This window comes from Sus scrofa, chromosome 2, assembly GCF_000003025.6.
Source record: "Sus scrofa isolate TJ Tabasco breed Duroc chromosome 2, Sscrofa11.1, whole genome shotgun sequence".
In the NCBI taxonomy this organism is placed as follows: domain Eukaryota; kingdom Metazoa; phylum Chordata; class Mammalia; order Artiodactyla; family Suidae; genus Sus; species Sus scrofa.
In genome coordinates this window covers 74,966,937-74,987,208 of record NC_010444.4, presented here as the reverse complement: position 1 = coordinate 74,987,208, position 20,272 = coordinate 74,966,937, and the positions used below count along the sequence as shown (strand labels likewise).

Sequence of the window (20,272 nt, the reverse complement as noted above, 5' to 3'; positions counted from 1 at the left end):
GCCGTGCCTGCGACCTACACTACAGTTCATGGCAACAACAGATGCTTAACCCACTGAGTGAAGCCAGGGATCGAACCCGCAACCTCACGGTTCCTAGTCAGATTCGTTTCCACTGCGCCACAATGGGAACTCCTATTTTTAGTTTTTTAAAGAACTACCATGTTGTTTTCCTTAGTTGCTGCACCAATTTACATTCCCACCAATAGTGTTTGAAATACTTTTTTTTTTTTTTTGTCTTTTTTAGGGCCAAACCTGTGGCACATGGAAGTTCCCAGACTAGGGGATGAATCAGAGCTACAGCTGTCAGCCTACACCACAGCCACAGCCACACGTCTGTGACCTACACCACAGCTCATGGCAATGCCAGATCCTTAACCCACTGAGTGAAGCCAGGAATTGCACCCACGTCCTCGTGGATACTAGTCGGGATAGTTACCACTGAACCACAATGGAAACTCCCTGAAATACATTTTTAATTTAAAAAGATGAAACATTAAAAAGGAAAAGATACAGGAAGACTTTTCCTTCTGACTCAGTTAAGATACACACAAGCTGCAACTCAGCCAAGATATCACTTTGTCCCATAAGTTTGGGCCAGATGGAAGAAATGGACAAGGCATAGCCTGGGCCCTTGCTGGAAGGAAATGGGAACAGTTCACCTTAGGTTAATCGCGTGTCTGTATTTTCAGCATCTTATGATGCTCTGACATCTCGGGAACCCTGCAGATCCGAGGACTGTCCCTTCTAGAGCCAGAAAACTCCTATATCACCAACCACCTGCCTGTGAGCACATCTCTGCTGTGCAAACCAAGCCAGCTCCGGCCCACAACCTCACCTCTCCCCACCCTGCTCACACACAAGCCCAGGGGCCCCACCCCAATCACCCCAGGCCAGGCCAGGCCAGGCCCAGCCAGAGCCAGCACCATCAAACTAGCCGATCCTAAGCTTGCTCAAGGTGCCAACCCTGCCCGCCCCTTCCACTTGCAGAAACTCCAATAAGGATCTGTGTTTTCCCTCATCCTAACCAGCCCCAGGCCGGCAGGAAGAAGGACCCCTGAGGCAGCTGGCTTAGACTCCAGGTGATGGAAAGCGAAGCCCCCCTCCCCTGGCAGGTCACCTTGCAGTCCCAGGCCGAGCGGTGCCTCCATTCTCCATGCTGGGCCCTGTCCTGGGTGTTTGTGGCTCATGTAATCCTCTCAGGAACCCCGAGAGGAGGGTGCGTCTGAGATCCTGCTTCACAAACCAGCTTTCTGTGGCTGCTGGGACCCCCATCCTGCCTCTTCTCCACCTACCCCTCCTTGGTCACCTTACCTGGTCACACACCGTAAAACCATCTCCTGCCAGGGGTGCTAAGACATCTCACCAAATGGGGACATCAGCTGCCTCATCATCATTCTGCATGAGAAGACCCCTCGCCCGGCTTCACCCCCACCTCGTGGCCCCACAGCCATCTGCCCACCACCCCTGGGCTCCAGAGCCAGTCCTGCTGCACCCCTGAATCTGGGTCTCACACTAAGACTGAGCCCGAGAAAATAGTTTCAAATGATGCAACTGACAAGGGCTTAATCTCTAGAATATATAAACAACTTATACAACCCAACAGCAAAAAAACCAATCAATCAATGGAAAAATGGGCAAAAGACCTGAATAGACATTTCTCCAAAGAAGATATACAGATGGCCAACAAACACATGAAAAAATGCTCAACATCGCTGATTATAAGAGAAATGCAAATCAAAACTACCATGAGATACCACCTCACACCAGTCAGAATGGCCATCATTAATAAATCCACAAATAACAAGTGCTGGAGGGGCTGTGGAGAAAAGGGAACCCTCCTGCATTGTTGGTGGGAATGTAAACTGGTACAGCCACTATGGAGAACAGTTTGGAGATACCTTAGAAACCTATACATAGAACTTCCATATGACCCCGCAATCCCACTCTTGGGCATCTATCCGGACAAAACTCTACTTAAAAGAAACACATGCACCTGCACGTTCATTGCAGCACTATTCACAATAGCCAGGACATGGAAACAACCCAAATGTCCATCGACAGATGATTGGATTCGGAAGATGTGGTATATATACACAATGGAATACTACTCAGCCATAAAAAAGGATGACATAATGCCATTTGCAGCAACATGGATGGAACTAGAGAATCTCATACTGAGTGAAATGAGCCAGAAAGACAAAGGCAAATACCATATGATATCACTTATAACTGGAATCTAATATCCAGCACAAATGAACATCTCCTCAGAAAAGAAAATCATGGACTTGGAGAAGAGACTTGTGGTTGTCTGATGGGAGGGGGAGGGAGTGGGAGGGATCGGGAGCTTGGGCTTATCAGACACAACCTAGAATAGATTTACAAGGAGATCCTGCTGAAAAGCATTGAGAACTATGTCTAGATACTCATGTTGCAACAGAAGAAAGGGTGGGGAAAAAAACTGTAATTGCAATGTACACATGTAAGGATAACCTGACCCCCTTGCTGTACAGTGGGAAAAAAAAAAAAAAAAAAAAAGACTGAGCCCGATCGTCCAGCACACCTGCTCTAGCCCTGTCCCCATCTGTCCTGCCAGGGGCACAGGCCACAACCTGGGAGTCACCCTCTACTCCTCTCTTGCTCCCCACACTCAATCCTTCAATAAGTCCTGTGAACTCTGCTTCTAAAATCAACCCCAAATTGCTGCTTTCTCCTGCCTCTACCTGCCAGGGCCCAAGTCCCATCATGGTCCACCTGGACCAGCACTGTCACCTCCACCCTGGTGCCTGGCTCACATGCTTATTCCTCATAGTCTACCTCCCCACAGCGGCCACAAGCAGCCTGTGACCACCTGAGTCAGTCCTGCCCCTCCTCTGCCCTGGGCCTTCAGGGCTCCCAGCTCCTATCAGGTAAAAGCCATGGTCCTCCCCATGGCCCACAAGGCCCACCACCACCTGCTATGTCCCCTCCCTGCTCCTCCTCCCTCTCTCCCCCTCACTCACTCTGCTCCAGTCACATGGGCCTCCTCCTCACTGTTCCTCCAACACACCAGGCACAGTCCTGCCCCAGGACCTTTGCACAAGCTGTACCCTCTGTCTAGAGTGCTCTCCTCATGGCTCCACACTACATATCTCCTCTGCCTATAGATCTCTGCTCAAATGTCACCCCTCCTGAGTACCTGGCTTCAACCAGCTCCCCCACTGCCCATTTCTCTCTCTCCTTCTCTCTGCTCTGCTTTTCCCCATGGCATTCGATTCCCCTGCCATGGTGTATCTCTCTCTTCTTTCCTCATCTGCTGCCTGCAGGCACCTCACCTGCACCCCCAGCATACTCACATCTTGTGCAGGCTGGCCCCCAGTGCCTGGCCTGTGCACACTTCAGTGTGAACTGTGGGGGACACCTGCACCGCACCCCACAGCTCTAAACCATCAACAGCAGCCCTGCGCCTCCAGGATAAAAGTATGAGTGCATAACTGAGAAAGAAGAGCAACTGTGACAAAATGCTGGGGTCCCCTTGTTCAATCAAAACCAGAGGCTAGGTCCCCAAAACACCTCCCACTGTCTCAGGCACCTGGACCCCAACCCCTCCATGTGGCCTGGTGGTGCCCAGGACAAGGCCCCAAGGCTAATCCCCAGGTCAGTAATCCCCTCACGTGGGCAGTCCCTGCCTCAGGCCCCACCATCCAGCTGGCAGCAGCCAGGAAATCCCCAGCAGGGTCCCGACCTGTACTGTCACAAGTGGTGACACAGGCTAGGCCAGGGCAGCAGGCTGTGGGAACAGGAGGGCCTGGGAGCCAAGACACTCTGAGAACCTGGGCCACCACATCAGTAAAGGCCCGGATCACACAGCTGTCACTTAAGGAGCCATACGAGGGGACACAGGCCTCACCTATTCCTGTCCTACGGAATACCTGGGCCCCCCTTACCCACATTTGGAGAGGCACTCTGTCCTTGGCCAAGGTGAGGCTGAGCCAGGCCAAGCTCCAGGCCACAAATGCCTTGGAAGACCCCAGGTAGCCCCCTGGAACTGCCCCTCCCACTTCAGCATGAGCTGGCCAGAGCCTGGACCCCCAGACCTGCTCCTTCTTGCCCCCTGCCCCCTGCCACCAACTCCAGGAAGCAGGCCTCCCTCACCTCCCCCCACCCCCACAGGACCCCTGTCCAGGCCCCAGTCCCACTCACCTGGACACCTGCCCCCAAAGCCCCCTCCCCACCATGCAGCCAGAGAGCACTCTGTAACAGGTGACTCACTGCCCTGCTTAAACCTGCCAGCACCACCAACTAGACTCAGACCAGAACCTGTGACCCCAAAAAGCTGGCCCTGCCTGCCTCAGGCCCCTACCCCTCCCTTTTGTGGCTCAAATGAATCATGCTCATTCCTATCTCAGGGCCTTTGCACAGCTGATCCCTCTGCCTGAATGCTCAACTGTGGCTCTTTCTCCCTCAGGTCATCTGCTCCCCTGACCACCTCAGTGGCAGCAGGCCCTGGTCACCCTCTATGGCCACAACACCTGTTTCACCACCCTCACAGCTCCCCTTGGGCCAGCGTGGTCTGACTCAAGGGTCAGCAAGCATTTTCCATAAAGGACCAGACAGTGAGTATTTCCAGCTTTGAAGCCAGAGGCCTCTCTTTTTTTTTTTGAAATAATACAGAATTTTATTATCAATAATCTTCTCGATCTTTATATTATAAAGGAACTTTTAACAAGTTTGACCACAAACAAAATAACAAAAATTATCTGGTAAAGTTGTAAACAAGTAAAATCACTCTTAGGAAACTAGAAGTTAATATTGCAATGCATATAATAATGACGATTAAATAACTTTCACATATAAAGAATTACTACATATGAAAGAGAAAACACAAAAAAATTCATAAAAGCATACAAACAGTAAACATATAAGTGAATTTTTTTTTTTTTTTTTTTTTTTTTTTTGTCTTTTTAGGCCCACGCCTACAGCATGAAATTCCCAGGCTAAGGTTAGAATTGAAGCTGTAGCCGCTGGCCTACACCACAGCCAACGCTGGATCCAAGTTGCACCTGTAATCCACACCACAGCTCACGGAAACACTGGATCCTTAACCCACTGAACAGGGTCAGGGATCGAACCCATATCCTCAGAGAAACTATGTTGGGTCCTTAACCTGCTAAGCCACAACGAGGCCAGGGATCAAACCTGCGTCCTCATGGATGCTAGTCAGGTTCATTTCTGCTGAGCCACAAAGGGAACTCCTAAATTAATGAATTCTAATCCAGAGGTCTCTGTCTTGACACTCAGCTCTGCTCCTGTGGCTGGACAGCCCTGTGGACAACGCGTGGATGACAGGGTGTGACCAAGTGCCAATAAAACTGGCCGCAAGTGGGATGGACCTGGGGCCAAAGTCTGCGACCCCGGCCTCAAGCATTTACTCACTGGCCACCCCCATTCTGATCCCCACCAATCTGAAGATGAGGGAGCCTAGGCGCCTGGCCCTCTGCCCCTGCCCCCCAGCAGGTGATCGATAAACGTCCACCAGGTACTGTCCCAGGACAAGGCGAGGGGTAAACGCATGTCCACTGAGCTGAGCAGTCCCTTGAGCTCGCACAAGTGTGGGGTCACCACACCAGCACCCTACCCAGGCTCCACACGCCAATCCGCCTGACCCAGTCCTACCAGAAAGCCACGTCAGCATGCCATTTCACAGACAGAGATGCCAAAGTGGAGGGTCCCCAGCAGGCAAAGGTAGTCTGGCTCCTGAGGCCTCTCCGTGGAGGGGACCCAGGCTGTGGGCCCAAGTGCCTGATGCCGCATCACTAGAAAGTGGCCAGGGTGGAATTCGAATGGGGAGCTTTCTGCCTCCAAGGCCATAGATGACTTACAACGAGGGGATGAAGGACGCTGCAGCCCCCAGTTACCATCTGCCCACAGCTACTGAGGCTCCAGTGATGAGTCCCCACCCACCCCGGCCATGCTGGCCCCCTCAAATGTAAGAGCTAAGGAAGCAAATGACAGAGACATGGAGGGTGTGCATGCCAAGCAGAGGACACAGGGGGTGCAAAGGCCCTGGGGAAGGGCCAGGCATGGTGTGTTGGAGGAACTGTGAGGGGGCCTGTGTGGCTGGAGGGGCTAGAGCAGAGTGAGCAAGGGGTGGTGAGGGAGGAAGGGGATGGGGAGGAAGGGAGCGGATGGGGACCTTGTGGGTTGTGGGAAGGACTTGGGCTTTCACCCAAGGGAGGTAGGAGCCCTGGAGGGCTGTGGGCAGAGAAGGGGTGGGGCCTGAGTCAGCTTTTAGTGGGAGCCATCTGGGGTGAGTGGAAGAGAACACAGGAAGAGTCAGGGGACCAGGGAAGGATGAAGGTGCTGAACCAGGTGCAGGCAGAGGAGTCGGGAGAAGTGGGTAGATCTGGGGTCCATTCTGAAGGCAAAGCCCACATAATGTGCCACCAGGTTAGACGTCGGTGGGGCATGAAGCTGACTGTACTGCAATCATAAGAGAAGTAGAAAGGACAGGAGGGAGATGGCTGAGAAACACCAGAGCACAGCACAGACCAAAGCCACAGATGGCTCATGGGCCCTAACAGGGGCCCCGTGAACGTGTCCAAGAGCCCAGAAATCCTGGCCCCAGGATGGGGCACCCCACATGGTCCCCCAAAGCCGGCAGAGAACCCCCTCAAGCCTTTCCTGAACCAGACCTTGGGAGCCTGAGCCTTTAAAGTAACCAGATTCTAAACACTGATACACTTCACCTCCCATCAGATTGGCCAAAATGACCAAGACTGATAGCATCGGGAGCTGGCAATGCCAGGGGAGACAGACAGTCTCTCTCAGTCCCTGCTGGACCGTTTCGGAAAGCCATCGGGCAGCAGTCTGCTTGCCCCTGACCCAGCCCTTCCAAGGTAGGGATGCCAACCACTAGAAGTTAAAGCACCACTGTTATAGGCCCACATTGAAAAACGGCCACTGCAGTACCTGACAGCTTGTGACAGCAAAAGGTGGCTCCAAAACCAAGCCGATAGTCCCCCAGCAGAAGGATGACTGAATCAATAAAGCCTGCACCCAGGAGTTCTCATTGTGGCACAGTGGGTCAGGTCAGTTGACTGCTACAACCTGGGTCACTGCAGAGGCTCAGGTTCAATCACCAGCCACACACAGGGAGTTAAGCATTGGCTTTGCCATGGCTGTGGTGCAGGTCACAGCTGCAGCTCAGATTCAATTCCCCGGACTGGAAACTTCCACGTGCTGCAGGTGCAGCCAACAAATTAAAAAATAAAGCTTGCTCCTAAAGCAGGCTGTTGCTAAGAGTCACCAAACACTTTTCACCTGTTGACACCCTAGGTAAGACTGGCTGCATGGCCCCATTTTACAGAAAGGGACACTGAGCCTCAGACAGGTCAAGGCATTTACCCTTTGAGGTCATACAGCAATTGAATGGAACCCTGGCAGGGTAATGGGTTTCCACCTTCTTAATCACAACACCATATTCTCTCTCTCTGAAGAAGATAACTGACACCAACGTGAGAAAAAAATATTACAACTAAATGCAAGCAAGTTACAGAAGGACAGGTATAGTACAGCAGCCATCACCCAGGGTGACTGTGTCTCCAGTGGACATTGGGTGATGTCTGGGGACATCCCTGGTCGTCACGACTGGGGGGGGGGCCTCCTGGCATCAAGAGGGTGGGACCAGGGATGCTGGTCAACCCTATAGTGCTCAAGACAGCAACCCCAAAACAAGGAACTTTCCACCACAAAACTTTGACAACGCCAAGGTGTTGAGACTTTGGTGTCATACAGAACCACCTGGTGAATAAGCAGCCCCATTTATGTGTTTACCTATCTGCAGGAGCAGCAGGAAGGGATGGACGTTTGTTCCCCAAACTTAACAGAAATGAGTTCGGAGGAGAAAAGGCAGCTCTTAACCATCAAGGGAGTGAAATTAGCTATGAGAGCCTTATTTCTGCAGGCTTGGGGACAGGTATGTGTGTGTGTGGGGGGGCAGCTGCTTATGCTCTAGGTCCCTGTGCTCAGAACCCAACCATAGCTGGGGCCTGGGACTTTATCTGCCCATTAGGTCACCCAACCCCTGAGAAAACCCATGTTTGCTCTGTGGCTTTCTTGCGGTTGCTGTATCTTAGGCTATTTTGTCTCTGCCCAGTCCAAGTCAGAGGGCTGATGGCAGAGGTCAGGGGGCTGAGAAAGGACTTCAGCAGGGTCCCTCCGCCACATCCGGTGCTGGCCAGGCAGGGCACCAGCCATCAGCAAAGAACAGAAGGCGAGCAAGAGGGCCGGAAGGTGGAGCTGAACCAGGTCATCCACCAAACAGCTCCAGATGGCAGTGGGAACAGAAGAGTGGGAGTCCTCCAAAACCCCGGGGGAAGCTCACTCTCTTGCTCGCTCTCTTGGGTCTTTCTCCAGATATTTCTTCCAACTCCCAGGCAGCACAGCATCTCCCTGCCTGCCAAGGAAGCTTTGGGAGGCCCTGGTGGGGAAAGGAGGATGGATGCCTATGTGGGTGTCTACAGGGACTGGCCGGCAAGGGCTGCCTGGGAGGAGCAGAGGATTCTGCAGATTCAGAAACTTCCTACTTGGGAGCTTGCAACCTTGACCAAGAAGGAACCGACCCTCTAGGCAATGGCTGGGCTTTGCACACCACCCCAGGGAAAGGCAGGCCGTGAACCCACAGGGCTGAGCAAGGCTGCCTCCCTCCCCAAACCTGCCATACTAGAGGATGAGGGAGGCCTGCCAAGGAGAGGGACACAAGAAAGCAGTGACCCTACAGCGCCATGGTAGCCCCCCAGCATCCAGAGAGAAAGGGAGGGGGGCGCTCCTCCTCCCCCCTCTGCTTGCAGAGCCCTGGCACTGAAGGTGCCTGGAGATGTCATCCCCCTACCCCCCTCCTGTTATAGGAAGGTAAACTGAGGCCCAGAAAGGGCAGGAGTGGTCAGTGCACTAGAAACCGGATCTGGTGAATTCCACAAAAAATGATAAGGGAGTCAGGAGGCTGACCCAGCTGGCCTCCAAGACCCCTCACTTCCACCACAGCAGCCCCTGCCCTTCACGACCAATAAGACGCGCCCACAGCGTGACCGCCTGAAGGGGAAGGGGTGAGGCCCGGAAGCTGATACCCGCAGGGTGGGAGGCCCTCAGCAGTGGGTCCAGGCAGTGGGGAACATCTGGGACAGCGTCACCCCTTGGAGGCGGGGCCCTCCACCGGAACGGGGGTAGTCCACTATCCCACATGTGTAGCAGCCCCCGACAACAAGACTGGGTGGGATGTCGTCCCCAAGCGCCCTCACGAGGAGGCAGTGCACCCACCCGCTGCGCGTCCTAAACAGGGGTCTCATTCCCCAGAGGTGAGAACCCATCTTGCCTACATGCCTCCAAAGGGGGCTGCTCCACCCACTGCCTCCCAGAATGGGGCTCTGTGCCCGCCCCCGCCCCCAGACCGGCGTCTTCTGCAAAGACCCCTGGAACAGGAGGCACCACCCGGAGCCCCCAAGGCGGGGCTTTCCATCCTCCCTCTGGCCCCGGGAGGCGCATCCCCCGGTCCTGAAGTGGGGCGATCCATCACCCCCGCGAGCGCCCCCGAGTGGAACGTTCCGTTCCGGCTTCCCCGCTGTGGGTCCCGACGCCCCTCCAGGGCTCGGACGGGTCCACTGGGCCGCGGCGGGGGGGGCAGGCGGGTCCATTCGGGGAGCGGGGAGAGAGGGAGGGAGGTCCGGAACCGTTACCTGCTGCCGCACCGCTCTCCACCGCCCAGGCCGCCTCCGAGGTCACAGCCCCGGCCTCGGCGCTCTCCGCCTCGTCCGGCACCTCCAACTCCATGGCCGCGTGCGGACCTGCCGGCGGGCAGGCGGCCGGAGGCTACGACCGAAGCTGCGGCCGCCGCCGCTGAACAACAACCACCACCGGCTAAAGAGAGCAGGGAGGGGGGTCGGGCCCAGGGAGCGAGGGGCGGGGCCAGGGCGGGGCCAGGCGTTGCGCCATCGCGCATCGCGCGCGCAGCCAATCGGGGATTGGGGGCGGGGCCTGCGTGCTTCCCTGGCCCCCGGAGCACCGCGAGCGCCCTCACGCGCCCAGGGGGTAAAAGGGCAGCACCTTCCCATCACTTAAATATTGCTTTGGTATGGAACACCGTTATTATAGGTACTGAGTGTAAATAATTACAGTTTAAAATTATCATATTGGAGTTCCCGTCGTGGCGCAGTGGTTAACGAATCCGACTAGGAACCATGAGGTTGCGGGTTCGGTCCCTGCCCTTGCTCAGTTGGTTAACCATCCGGCGTTGCCGTGAGCTGTGGTGTAGGTTGCAGACGCGGCTCGGATCCCGGGTTGCTGTGGCTCTGGCGTAGGCCAGTGGCTACAGCTCCGATTCGACGCCTAGCCTGGGAACCTCCATATGCCGCAGGAGCAGCCCAAGAAATGGCAAAAAGACAAAAATAAAATAAATAAAATTATCATATTAAGAGTAACGTTTATATTACATATGTTGCATGTTTAAGATAAATAATAAGTTACATAAAAATAAGTAATTTAATCCACAGTATATAAATTATGTGTGATATTATATATTAATGTTACTTTTAAATAAATAGATGTTATGACAAGTAATAATAATATGCAATGTAAAAATACTTATGATATATAACATTATGTATAACGTAGTAAAAAATTGTTATACATAATAATATTTTGTGTGTGTGTGTCTTTTTAGGGTAGCACCCGTGGCATATGGAGGTTCCCAGGCTAGGGGTAGAATCAGAGCTGTCACCACCAGCCAATGCCACAGCCACAGCCAGCCAAGCCGCAACTGCAACCTACACCACAGCTCACTGCAACACTGACCCTTAACTCACTGAGTGAAGCCTGGGATCGAACCCACAACTTCATGTTTCCTAGTCGGATTCGTTTCCACTGAGCCACGATGGGAACTCCAGTAATGTTTCTAAATGACAAACTCAGTGCTAAAGCCTTCACATGCAACGTCTCCATAAGTCCATAAGTTAGGGACTGTTTCTGTTTGCTTTTTTTTAAAACCAATATATTCCCAGTACCCTACACAGAACCTTACACCTAGAAGACAATAAATATTTGATAATATTGATCAACCAGATGGAAACTATTATCATCCCCATTTACACATGAGAATACAGGAACTAAGAAGGCTGAAGCCACATGCTTGGAATCATACAAAGAACCATGCTGGGAATCTATGTGTTCACTTATTATATTAAGAATGATAGAAGTTCCCAGTGGCGCAGTGGTTAATGAATCCGACTAGGAACCATGAGGTTGCGGGTTCGGTCCCTGCCCTTGCTCAGTGGGTTAACAATCCGGCGTTGCCGTGAGCTGTGGTGTAGGTTGCAGACGCGGCTCGGATCCCGCGTTGCTGTGGCTCTGGCGTAGGCCGGTGGCTACAGCTCCGATTCGACGCCTAGCCTGGGAACCTCCATATGCTATGGGAGCGGCCCAAAGAAATAACAGAAAGACAAAAAAAAAAAAAAAAAAAAAAGAATGTCTAATGGTGAAATTATCAGTGATGTGGTTAGGCAGTTATTCATTCGGAGGTCATGGTTTGGGGAGTAGTAAACGTTGCTATTAGTAGTTTTATTCATTACTAATGATTTCTGCTGTGGGGCAGGTCAGGGAGTCTGGGCACCCAGCTGGTGTGGGTCTGAGCTGGGATGTTTTCACCCACACCTGACTCCAGACAGGTGACCCCTCTTCACCTTCACCATCAGGGTGCAGGTGAGATCAGCAGGAGGCCAACAAGGCTGGGCTTGGGGGTGCTTGGCGATGGGATGATGGGGAATTAGCAAGACGGAGCAGGCCTCAGTCAGACCCAGGGGTTAGAAAGATGCTTCTGAAATGTTCTTTTTTTTGGGGGGGGCCACACCCGTGGTATATGGAGGTTCCCAGGCTAGGAGTCCAATCAGAGCCACAGCTACCAGCTTACATCACAACCACAGCAACGTTAGAGACGAGCCACATCTGTGACCAACACCACAGCTCACGGAAATGCCAGATCCTTAACCCACTGAGCAAGGCCAGGGATAGAACCCAGAACCTCGTGGTTCCTAGTTGGATTTGTTTCCGCTGCGCCACGATGGGAACTCCTGAAATGTTCTTTGTCAAAACCAGGAAACAATGGAGTTCTTCTCTGGCACGGCAGTTAAGGATCCCGCGTTGTCACTGCTCTAGCTTGGGTCACTGCTGTGACACGGGTTCATTCCCTGGCTTGGAAACTTCTACATGCCCTCAGATGTGGCAAAAAAAAAAAAAAAAAAAAAAGTACAAATCAAGAGGAGGGAAGACATAGGGAGATCCCATTGCGGTTCAGTGGATTAAGGACCTAACATTGTCTCTGTGAGAGTGTGGGCTCCATCCCTGGCCTGGCTCAGTGGGTTAAGGATTGGAGCTGCTGTGGCTGTGGTATAGATCCCAACTGCAGCTTCAGTTTGACCCCTGGCCCAGGAACTTCTATATGCTGTAGGTATGACCATTAAAAGAGAAAAGAAAAAGAAAAGGGAAGATGTTGAGAACAGGACCCAGGATCAGGGGGAAGCATCCCTCAGGTTAGCTGTGTTCTGTTAGAACTAAACTAACCCAGAGGGGAGGAGTCACAAAGTTCCAGGGACTCACCAGATGATGGATAAGCACAATGTGGTCTATCCATCCAATGGAATGATTCTGACCTAAAAAGATGGAGATTCTGGGAGTTCCTGCCGTGGCTCAGCAGTAATGAACCTGACTAGTGTCCATGAGGACTCAGGTTCGATCCCTGGCCTGGCTCAGTGGGTTAAGGATCTGGTGTTGCTGTGAGCTGTGGTATAGGTCACAGACGTGGCTTGGATCCTGAGTTTCTATGGCTGTGGTGTAGACTGGCAGCAGCAGCTCTGATTCAACCCCCCTAGCCTGGGGACTTCCATATGCCGCGAGTGCAGCCCTAAAAAGCAAAAAAAAAAAAAAAAAAAAAAAAAAAAAAAAAAAAAAAACGGAGATTCTGACACACTCTGTAACATGGATGAATCTCAAGGACATGATGCTCATGAGAGAAGCCAGACAAAGAAGGACAAATTCTGTCTGATTCCAGGAGATCCCTGGAGGAGTCAAATCCATAGAGACAGATAGTAGCTGGTGCGGTCAGGGGCTGGGGTAGGGAGAGGTGGGGAGTCAGTGTTTAATGGAGACAGAGTTTAAGTTTCAGATGATAAGAAAGTCCTGGTGATGATGGTGGGGATGGTTGCACAACAATGTGAATGTGCTTAATGCCACTGAGCTGTGCACTTTAAAATGGTTGCGATGGTAAATGCTATATGTATTTTGCCACCATTTTTAAAAACAGGCTCCAGGAGGAGTTCTTTGGACACATGCCATGAATAGATCTCCTGATTCATTTCGAATCTGTCTTGAGAGAAGATTTAGATGGTGGTTCTCAAAGTGAAGTGCCTGGATCTGCCCTCATCAGCATCATTCAAGAGCCTGATAGAGGTGCAGGTTCTGGAGCCCCAATGCTCTTGCAGCAGAAACTGATGGGGGCGGCAACCCACGATCTGGGTTTGGATAAGCCCTTCAAAGCAATTCGGATGCTTGATGGCGTTTGAGAGCCACTGGCTCAGACGACCGGGAACGGAGAGAAGGCCCTGGGAGCTGGGTGGGCAGCAGCTTTTGCTACTCTTGCTTCATCCTCCCATGGCCCATTTCCAGGTTCCCATTTTGCAGGTTGGCAAAACCTAGGCTGCGGGGCTGGGGTTAGTTGCCTGGTTTCGTGCGCCTCCTGGTGGCTATAGTGGTTATTACCTCCATCAGGGCAAGGCTCCACAGCTGATACCATGCCTCTATTCCAGAGCTTTCTGATAAACTACAAGGCAAATCCTTTTCTTTCTTTTTTCTTTTCTTTTCTTTCTTTCTTTCTTTCTTTCTTTTTTTTTTTTTTTTGTCTTTATAGGACCACACCCACGGCATATGGAGGTTCCCAGGCTAGGCGTCGAATTGGAGCTGCACCGCAGGCCTATGCCACAGCCACAGCAAAGCCAGAGCCGAGCCACGTCTGCAACCTACACCACAGCTCATGGCAACACCAGATCCTTGACCCACTGAGTGAGGCCAGGGATCAAACACGCGTCCTCATGGATGCTAGTCAGATTTGTTTCAGCTGAGCCAGGAGGGGAATTCTGTAGCCCTTTTCAATTAAAAAAAATATTTTTTTTTTCAGCTGCACCTGCAGCATATGGAAGTTCCCGGGGCCAGGATTGAATCTGAGCTTCAGCTTCAGCAACACCAGGTCCCTTAACCCGCTGTGCTAAGCCAGAGATGGAACCCATGCCTCTGCAGTGACCCTAGCCGCTGCAGTCGGAATCTTAACCCACTATGCCACAATGGGAACTCTCAATTTAAAATTCTTTTAAGTTTTATTGAGGTATAGTTGATTTATAAGGTTGTGACCCACTTTATTTTATTTATTTATTTTTTTTTGCTATTTCTTAGGGCAGCGCCCACGGCATATAAAGGGTTTCTAGGCTAGGGGCCAAACCAGAGCTGTAGCCGCTGGCCTACATCACAGCAATGTGGGGTTCAAGCCAAGTCTGTGACCTACACCACAGCTCATGGCAATGCTGGATCCTTAACCCACTGAGTGAGGCCAGGGATGGAACCCACATCCTCATGGATCCTAGTCGGGTTCGTTAACCACTGAGCCATGAAGGGAACGCCCCCGATTTAAATTTTAAATGACATTTTAAAATGTCTAGCAACTGCATTTTGTAAAAACAAAAACAGGTGAGATTACTGTTAACAATATATTTCGGAGTTCCCGTCGTGGTGCAGTGGTTAACGAATCCGACTAGGAACCATGAGGTTGCAGGTTCAGTCCCTGCCCTTGCTCAGTGGGTTAACCATCCGGCGTTGCCGTGAGCTGTGGTGTAGGTTGCAGACGCGGCTCGGATCCCGCGTTGCTGTGGCTCTGGCGTAGGCCGGTGGCTGAAGCTCCGATTCGACCCCTAGCCTGGGAACCTCCATATGCCGCGGAAGCGGCCCAAGAAATAGCAACAACAACAACAACAAAAAAGACAAAAAAAAAAAAAAAAACAATATATTTCATTTAACCCCATACATTCAAAACTATGATCATTTCTACTGGGATTCCATAGTAAAACTGATGAGCTATTTTACATATTTTTCTGCATCATGAGTTTTCCAAATCTGATTTACCTGCCTCTCCTACATTCAGACCAGCCACCTGTGGCTAGTGGCTAGAAGGTGCAGCCCTACTGTGTGCCCAGCAGAGCTCTCAGCACTTTATGGGTGGACACTCATTCAGTTACTCTAGGAAACAACCCTAGGAGCAGACACCAGTTCCCATTTTTTTAGATCAGGAAACTGAGGGGACCTGAGACTTGCCCAAAACCACCCAGCTAAGTGATAGAAAATTCTCAGTGTAGGAATCCTGCAGGTCATTTGGTGGCAGAGAAGCAGTTTGTGCTCAGATCTGTGGGGAGTGGGGGGGGAGCAGCCCTGCCACAAGCTGCTGGACCACATGCCTGGTGAAGGCACAGCCCCGGCACGGGCTTGGCACGTACAGGTGCAAGGGGAACAGTGGGGAGAAGGGGGAACTGAGGGTATGCCCTTCTTTCATTCATTCCTGAATGTAGTCCCCAGATGTCTCCCAAGCACCTCCCAAATGAGCAAGTCCTTTGCTGATGCCAAGGGCTCAGCAGTGGACAGTGCAAGCAGGCTTGCCATCCCTGGCCTCTGGGCGGGCAGGGGTTAAGGCCAGCAGCTCCCACGTGAGAGCACCTTGCGACAGAGCCACACACCCAACCAGGTCTCTCTCACTCTTGCTGGTTTGCCTGTGCTTGTCACCCTGCTGGTTCTGCCACCAGGCACGGGACTGGCTAGCCTGTGGCCACCACGGGGAGGAAAAGTTGGGCAAACAGGTGGGGAGGACAGAGCTCAAGCCTCAGGTCCCCTCCCTGCCCCCATGCCAGGCAAGCACCCAGGCCCTGGCTCCTGCTGCCTGCCCAGAGGCCACCCAGCCTCCTAGACAGGTGAGTGTCCCCTCCCCCCACTCTGCCTGCTATCCTAAAGGCACTGTCCAGACTGGGCTCCCCACTGCCACGGGGTCCTGGGTCCCCTATCACCTCCCCCTCCCCAGCTCCCCAGGAAGCAGGAAACTGACACTCCTGTGTGGGCATTTGACATAGTTTCTAAGGGATTATCTGGCTGGTAGTTAACTGCCCCTGGCAGCCCGCCCAGGACGCCATAGCCACGGACTTCAGAGGGTCACTGTTGGCTCAGGCAGTGTCGGAGGGCTGAGGGGACACAGGCTGGCCTCTGATCCCAAAAACCTAGGAGGGGAGGCTGGCGGGGAAGTTGCAGGCGAGGCCGCCTGGCATCTGGTGGATATCTGGGCCTCCTGGAACTTAAGAGGGTCCCAAGTTTCCAGACAATTGCATCCTGCCTCCCCCACCCCACCTGCTGCTGGAGTCGGGGGCTGGGCAGGGGGCCAGGGGTTCTGGGGGCAGCTTACCTCGCTTATCTTGATTTCTTCTGGGGGTGAAATCTCCCAAGGGAGAAATGCAGGCAGGGGCAGAAGGATGGTTGTCACAACAGTCTGCAGAGTCAACTGTGGGCAAAAAGCCAGGATGGTCTCCTGGCAAAGGAGGCCCTGGAGAGGACAGGGGTCGGGTGGCAAGAGCTTTTTCTGGGTCATTTTCTCCCCAAAGTGCATGACAAAGAGGGCTTCTCAGCCAGCCCAGTGTCTGATTGCACCTCGAGTCTCTGTCCTGGACCAAGAGGGCCCTCTGGGGCTGGGGCAGCATGAGCGTCCCAGTCACAGGGTAGACAGCTAGCCTGGCATTTGGGGTCACTCCCAGGAAGCAGATCTGCTTAAGATCTGGGGTCTGCGGGGATGGGAGGGGATTCATCTTGATTGTTAGATCCCACCCTGCCTGGGGTTTGGGAGAAAAAAATGCATGGAATCTGACCTGGCCTCCGTTTTCTATTCTGTGAAAATGGGTATAAGAGTCACCACATCACGGGGCTGCTGAGAAAATCATACGACGGTTAATATATTTCTGCCATGGATGCGGGGGGAGTCAGTGTAAACTGTCTCACCCCAAATCAGAACTCAGAATGCCAAGCCGGTGGCAGCATCCCATCACCTTCCTGTTAGTGGACATTGTCAAATCAGGGCTCAGAGAGGGGCAGCCACCTGCCCCAGGCTGCACAGTCAGGTAGGGCTGATAGGAGTCAAAATGCAGACAGTGGGGAGGACTGGGGGCTGCATAAACCTTGCCATCAAGACCCCAGTTTCAGCATCCTGTAAGAATCCTCCCTCCCTCGCTTGGAGCTTCCGTGTGGCCCAGGTTCTGGGGAAAGTTCACTGAGGGAGTTTGGATTCCTGTTCTTCCTCCTCCGGCCTGGCCTGGTGCCAGGGGAGCTGTGTTTGCTCAGGGTGGAGCCTGACACCCTTTGGAATGAGCTGAGGTTAGTGGGGGAAACATGACTGGGAGGAGGTGCTGCCCAGGGAATGACCTGCATTTAGGGAGCACCTACTGTGTACCAAGTGCTGTTCTGGGCCTTGGGGATTCAGGGGCAAACAAGTAAGACAAAGATCTCTGCTCTTGTGGGGCTTGTATTTTGGTGGGGGAAGAGAGACAGGCAACAAGAGACATAAGAAGGAAGTAAACTGTATCCTAATTGTATTCTGGGTAAAGAGGATGGTCAGTCTTACAGGAAAAAAAAAAAAATTAAAGTGGTACAGATATAGGACTGAAACAGGTAGGGAGGTATTTTATAATAGAAAGCTCAGGGGCGAGCTTATTGAGAAGGCGACATTTGAGCAAAGACTAGAAGGACATGAAGAGTTGGGGGAAGGGCGTTCCAGGCGGCAGGCACAAGCTCCTGCAAAGGCCCTGGGGCAGGACCGTGCCTGGAGTGTTAGAGGAACTTCGAGGAGGCCCATGTGTCTGGAGTGAGTGAGGGAGAGAGAAGGAGGAAGTGAGGCGGGGAGGTGACCGGGCAGGTCGTGCTGGGCCTTGTAGGTGGTGGGGAAGATGTAGGCTTTCACCTGGTGGGAGGTGGCAGCCTGGAGGGCGGTGGGCAGAGAAGGGGCGGGGCCTGTGCCGGGTGCTCACGGGCGCCTTCTGGTGGCTGCTGTGGAGAGGACTGTGGGAGGCCAGGGTGGAGTTAGGGACCAGGATGGAGGGGACTTCGCTGGTCCAGATGAGAGATGATGAAGTGGACTAGGTGGGGGCTCAGGAGGAGGGAGAAGTGGGTGGATTCTGGACAGATTTGGGGAGAACCAATAGCATTTGCTGACGTTTAAGAGACAGGGTTCTGAGTTCCCTCTGGTGGTTCAGTGGGTTAAGAACCTGACTAGCATTCCTGAGGATGCGGGTTCAATCCCTGGCCTTGCTCAGTAGGTTAAGGATCTGGCATTGCCAGGAGCTTTGATGTAGGTCTCAGATGTGGCTTGGATCTGACTTTGCTGTGGCTGTGGTTTAAGCCAGCAGCTGCAGCTCCGATTTGACCCCTAACCTGAGAAATTCCATATGACACAGGTGTGGCCCTAAAAAGGAAAAAAAAAGGGTTGATGAGGAAGAAAAGTGAGAAGAATGTTCTGAGGCTTGAAGATGGTTAACAGGTGACAGGGACAGGCAGAGGTAGATGGAAATCTCCTGAGGGGGGAGCCTGGGACGCCAGAGTGAAGTCTTTTGGCGTAATGGAGTTGAGGATGCAGGTTCAATCCTTGGCCTCGCTCGGTAGGTTAAGGATCTGGCCTTGCTGTGAACTGTGGTGTAGGTCACAGGTGCGGCTCGGATCCCATGTTGCTGTGGCTGTGGTGTAGGCTGGCAGCTACAACTCTGAATCAACCCCTAGCCTGGGAACCTTCATATGCCGCGGGTGCGGCCCTAAAAAAACAATCAACCAATCAATTAATTAATCAATCAATAAATGCCTGACTCTATACTAATATAAAGCAAACAGGATGCCTTATGAGTTTACTTAACTCATTAATTAACATGGGGACCAGTAAGATTTTACAGCCCATTTAAAAGCACATGTTAAGAAAGAATGTACACATACAGACTCGCACACAGGCAGTCAAGAATGTGGAAATGAGGAATTCCTGCTGTGGAACAGTGGGTTAAGGATCTGGTGTTGCCACAGCTGCGGCTCAGATTCAGTCCCTGGCCCAGGAACTTCCATATGCTGCAGGTACAGCCCCCCCCCAAAAAAAAGCTGAAATTAATTTACAAATAGATGTAAAACTGGTCAATAGCCACAGGACAATAATCAGTGGTTTTCACAGGACAAAATCCATTTGTATTTCTATGGACAAGAATCATTTGCAATGCCACTGTTTTCTTATAATTTACAGTGGTGTAAAATGGTATGAAAGCCATAAGCACAGATAACTAAAGAGGGTACCCAGAGCCTGGCATTGATCAGATGCTCAATAAATAAACTTGAACAAGTTCTAGGGAGCTATGGACTGTTCTTGAGCTAAAGCCACAGCTTTTTTTTTTTTTTTTTTTTTTTTTAGGGCCGTTACCTGTGGCATATGGAAGTTCAAAAGCTAGGGGTCAAATTGGAGCTATAGCTGCTGGCTTACACCACAGCAGCAAGGTGGGATCCAAGCCTTTAGCCTTTTGCTCGCAGAAACTCCGGATCCCCGACCCACTGAGCAAGTCCAGGGATCAAACCCACATCCTCATGGATAATAGTTGAATTTGCTTCCGATGCACCATAATGGGAACTCCAAGCCACAGCTTATTAAGCTCACACTCATTGCTGAGACTATTTGGTCAATGTCTGCTCTCTGTGCTGGTTTGTGAGCTCCACCACTGCAGTGTCCTGAGCTCCTAGAACAGTGCCTGGGAGTTCCTTTGTGGCTCATCGGGTTAAGAACCTGACTAGTATCCATAAGGATGCAAGTTTGATCCCTGGCCTCGCTCAGTGGGTTAAGGATCCTGTGTTGTAGCAAGCTGTGGTGTAGGTTGCAGATGTGGCTCGGATCTGGAGTTGCTGTGGCTGTGGCATAAGCTGGCAGCTGCAGCTCTGATTTGACCCCTAGCCTAGGCACTTCCATATACTGCAGGTACAACCCTACAAAGAAAAAAAAATTAGAACAATGACCAGGATACAGTAGGTGCTCCATAAATGAATGAATAGGTCATGGTGAACCACCTAAGATTCTGAACAGTGCTGGGTGTTCTAGAAGGACAAATTCCAGGTGTGGCAAGTTCAGCCGCAAAGCAGATAAGGATCAGCAGCGTGGGAGTTATGG

General features: G+C 52.1%; 2 protein-coding genes across 8 annotated transcripts in view; one reads left to right on the top strand and one right to left on the bottom strand.

Annotated features, from left to right (window-relative positions):
* PIP5K1C (phosphatidylinositol-4-phosphate 5-kinase type 1 gamma) overlaps positions 1-9,943 on the bottom strand; it is a 69,633-nt gene extending 59,690 nt beyond the window's left edge. For 3 of the 7 annotated variants that reach the window (XM_021084100.1, XM_021084101.1, XM_021084104.1), the window contains exon 1: positions 9,711-9,907. In XM_021084100.1, the coding sequence (XP_020939759.1) occupies positions 9,711-9,804 (94 nt within the window). In that variant the 5' untranslated portion in view covers positions 9,805-9,907. Of the gene's footprint in view, positions 1-6,948; positions 9,546-9,710 lie in introns of those variants that run through there. The other 4 variants (XR_002341689.1, XR_002341691.1, XM_021084102.1 and 1 more) reach the window with 4 other exon arrangements.
* TJP3 (tight junction protein 3) overlaps positions 15,778-20,272 on the top strand; it is a 33,279-nt gene continuing 28,784 nt past the window's right edge. The window contains exon 1 of the mRNA XM_005661351.3: positions 15,778-16,025. The gene's annotated coding sequence lies outside the window, so the exon portion shown is untranslated. The remainder of the gene's footprint in view (positions 16,026-20,272) is intronic.